Source organism: Culex quinquefasciatus, chromosome 2 (assembly GCF_015732765.1).
Source record: "Culex quinquefasciatus strain JHB chromosome 2, VPISU_Cqui_1.0_pri_paternal, whole genome shotgun sequence".
NCBI lineage: Eukaryota > Metazoa > Arthropoda > Insecta > Diptera > Culicidae > Culex > Culex quinquefasciatus.
In genome coordinates, this window is record NC_051862.1 from 129467082 (window position 1) to 129470401 (window position 3320).

General features: G+C 50.8%; 1 protein-coding gene across 1 annotated transcript; it reads left to right on the top strand.

The window, feature by feature from the left end:
* The first annotated feature begins 1022 nt into the window (after positions 1 to 1022).
* On the top strand, positions 1023 to 2562 carry LOC119766319 (craniofacial development protein 2-like). Its single transcript, XM_038250795.1, has 2 exons — positions 1023 to 2429; positions 2479 to 2562. The coding sequence occupies exons 1-2, from the start codon at positions 1023 to 1025 to the stop codon at positions 2560 to 2562; spliced, it is 1491 nt and encodes a 496-aa protein (XP_038106723.1).
* Positions 2563 to 3320: the final 758 nt, after the last annotated feature.

Below are 3320 nucleotides of genomic sequence, written 5' to 3' on the forward strand. Positions count from 1 at the left end.
GTTTTTTCTAAATTTTTTCTTACACTTGGTAATCTCTAAGTGATAAGCAATAATCGTGCCAAAATGGATTGAGATTTAACACACATCTGAAAGGAACTCCAAAACTCTGTTATGTACTGCGAATGAACTGATTGTTTTATGATTATTCACTAATAAAACCGAATTGAATTGAAGTGTGTGTGTGTGTGAGTTGAAGCACGGGCGCGTATTTTTGACCGGTCCGTCGATATTCTCGAAAACCCGCGGTAATCCGGTTCCAACCCGGCGTGAGTGTCCGTAAATAGCCGTCGGAACATATAGTGAACCGTTTGCACCTGATATTGAGCCCGGTGATCGTGGTTAATTAAGGAATTTCGGCTCCTAATTTGCGATCCTCGCGAGCCAAAATAGAAAAAAAAAAATCGCCGCAGAGCCAGTGCTAGTGTGACGCGGTCATCGTCATCGTCGTGTACTGTGCTTTGTGTGTTGTGAAAAAGAAGCCGCGTGAAGTACTTTTGTGTTGTGTGTCGTCGCCTTGGCTGGACAAGCCGTGGCAGATGGTGTAGCAGCAAAAAGTGCGCAAGGAAGGGAATGCGTAGAAGACACCCAAAGCAGGGTTGTATCCTGAGTGCGAAAAAGAAAGTTGTCGAAAGTTTTTGTAAAAAATAAAAATAAATAAATAAAAAGTTGGAGTGATCCACCACGCACACACCAGCACCCCCTCCACTCCTCCCCCTGTAGAGTGCCTGTACCCCAGGTCAGGGGCGGCTTGAAAGGTTGGTGTCTAATTCCCACTCTTGTAAGCGTCTGTATCCCAGGTGAGGGGCGGCTTACAGTGGCAGTTGGGGACCCCCCCCCCCCACTTCCCCACCTTCTGAGCGTCTGATCCCCAGGTTAGGGGCGGCTCAGGAAAAACGGTTTTCGACCGTCCTCCCTGTCTTGAGCGTCTGTTCCCCATGTTAGGGGCGGCTCATTGCAGGTGACGAGTGGTTGGTCCCCCCCCCCCCCAACGAGCGTCTGGGACTTTAAACAGTACCGGCACGATGGTCCTCCGGCGAGACAGGGGGTTGGTGCAGGCCACACGAACCCGCCGTAAAACACCAGTGCAGGAAGCACACGATGCGAGCCGGACCAATCGGCACGGAACTGGACTTCTTACGAGGTCCCACGATTGGAAGCTTGGAACGTGGAATTGCAGGTCTCTCAAATTTGACGGGAGTATCCGCATACTTTCCGACATATTGAGGGTCCGCAAGTTCAGCATCGTAGCGCTGCAGGAGGTTGGCTGGATAGGTGCGGAGGAGGTGCAAGAGTACAGATGGATTGGCTGTACAATCTACCAGAGCCGCGGCGAGAAAAAGAGGCTGGGGACAGCCTTTATAGTGCTGGGTGAAATGCACGATCGCGTGATTGGGTGGACCCCGCTCACCGACCGAATGTGCGTGTTGAGGGTTAAGGGCCGTTTCTTCAACATCAGCATCATAAACGTGCACAGCCCGCACTCAGGAAGCGAAGATGACGACAAGGACGCATTTTACGAGCAGCTGAACTGGACGTACAACAGCTGCCCAAAACATGATATCAAAATCGTCATCGGAGATTTTAACGCTCAGGTTGGCCAGGAGGAGGAATTCAGACCGGTGATAGGAAAGTTCAGCGCCCACGTACGCACGAACGAAAACGGCCTACGACTGATCGACTTCGCCACCTCCAAGAACATGGCCGTACGAAGCACCTGCTTCCAGCACAACCTCCGAGACAAGTACACCTGGAGATCACCACAAGGATCGGAATCACAAATCGACCACGTCGTAATCGACGGTAGACACTTTTCCGACATCATCGACGTCAGGACCTATCGTGGCGCCAACGTCGACTCGGACCACTATCTGGTGATGGTGAAAATGCGCCAACGACTTTCCCTGGCGAAAAGCGTTCGGTACCGCCGCCCTCCGCGGTTGGATTTGGAGCGGCTTAAGTTACCGGAAGTCGCATCCCGGTACGCGCATTCGCTGGAGGCTGCGTTGCCAGGGGAGGGTGAGCTGTTGGAAGCTCCCCTCGAGGACTGCTGGAGGAACGTCAAGGCAGCCATCACCAACGCAGCGGAAAGCACCATCGGATTTGTGGAACGAGGACGACGGAACGATTGGTTCGACGAGGAGTGTCGAGCGATTTTGGAGGAAAAGAATGCAGCACGGAGGGCAATGCTGCAGTACAATCTCCGTGATTACGAGGAGGCGTATGGACAGAAGCGAAGGCAGCAGCACCAGCTCTTCCGGGCAAAAGTGCGCCACCAGGAAGAGTTGGAGTTTGAGGACATGGAGCAGCTGCATCGCTCGAACGAAACGCGCAAGTTCTACAAGAAGCTCAACGGATCCCGCAACGGCTTCACGCCGCGAGTCGAAATGTGCCGGGATAAAAATGGAGCTATCTTGACGAACGAGCGTGAGGTGATCGACAGGTGGAAGCAGCACTTCGATGAACACCTGAATGGCGCAGAAGCAGAGGCAGGGGTCCAAGGCGGCAGGAGAGAGGACTTCATCGGTACAGCAGGAGAAGGAGAGGAGCCAGTTCCCACGATGAGGGAAGTTAAGGATGCCATCAAGAAGCTGCAGAACAACAAAGCAGCAGGTAAGGATGGTATCGGTGCTGAACTCATCAAGATGGGCCCGGAGAAGCTGGCGTCCTGTTTGCACCGGCTGATAGTCAGGATCTGGGAGTCAGAACAGCTACCGGAGGAGTGGAAAGTGGGAGTTATATGCCCGATCTACAAGAAGGGGGACAAGTTAGATTGTGAGAACTACCGTGCCATCACAGTCCTAAACGCGGCCTACAAAGTGTTCTCCCAGATCCTCTTCAGCCGCCTATCGCCAATAGCGGAAGGTTTTGTTGGAAGTTATCAAGCCGGATTCGTCATGGGGAGATCAACAACCGACCAAATCTTCACTGTGCGACAAATCCTCCAAAAGTGTCGCGAGTACCAAGTTCCCACGCACCACCTATTCATCGACTTCAAAGCCGCGTACGACTCAGTCGATCGCGAAGAGCTACAGTATGTAAAAAAAGTATTTACACCCCTCGGGCACTATGCACATTTTGTGATGAAACATGTAAACAATTTAATGTTGACATAAACCTAGTACTACGTTTTGTTCAGAAACTCATTCCGAACATTTTGCTGCAAAAAGCTCATGAAAAGATGTTTTCTATAAAAAGTTATATAACAAATACTAATACAAAAATAAATAAGGTGCAAAAAAAGTTTGTACACCTTTCGAAAAATTAACATGAATATAGTTATTTGTTGACAAATCACCATAAATCCAGTCTCCCAACTCCAA

What these genes read in the sequence shown, in the direction of transcription:
- LOC119766319 (XM_038250795.1), top strand. Translation starts at nt 1,023, where the DNA reads ATGGTCCTCCGGCGAGACAGGGGGTTGGTGCAGGCCACACGAACCCGC. An exon ending in TCTTGACGAACGAGCGTGAG is followed by an intron (nt 2,430 to 2,478) that starts GTGATCGACAGG and finishes TGAATGGCGCAG; the next exon opens with AAGCAGAGGCAGGGGTCCAA.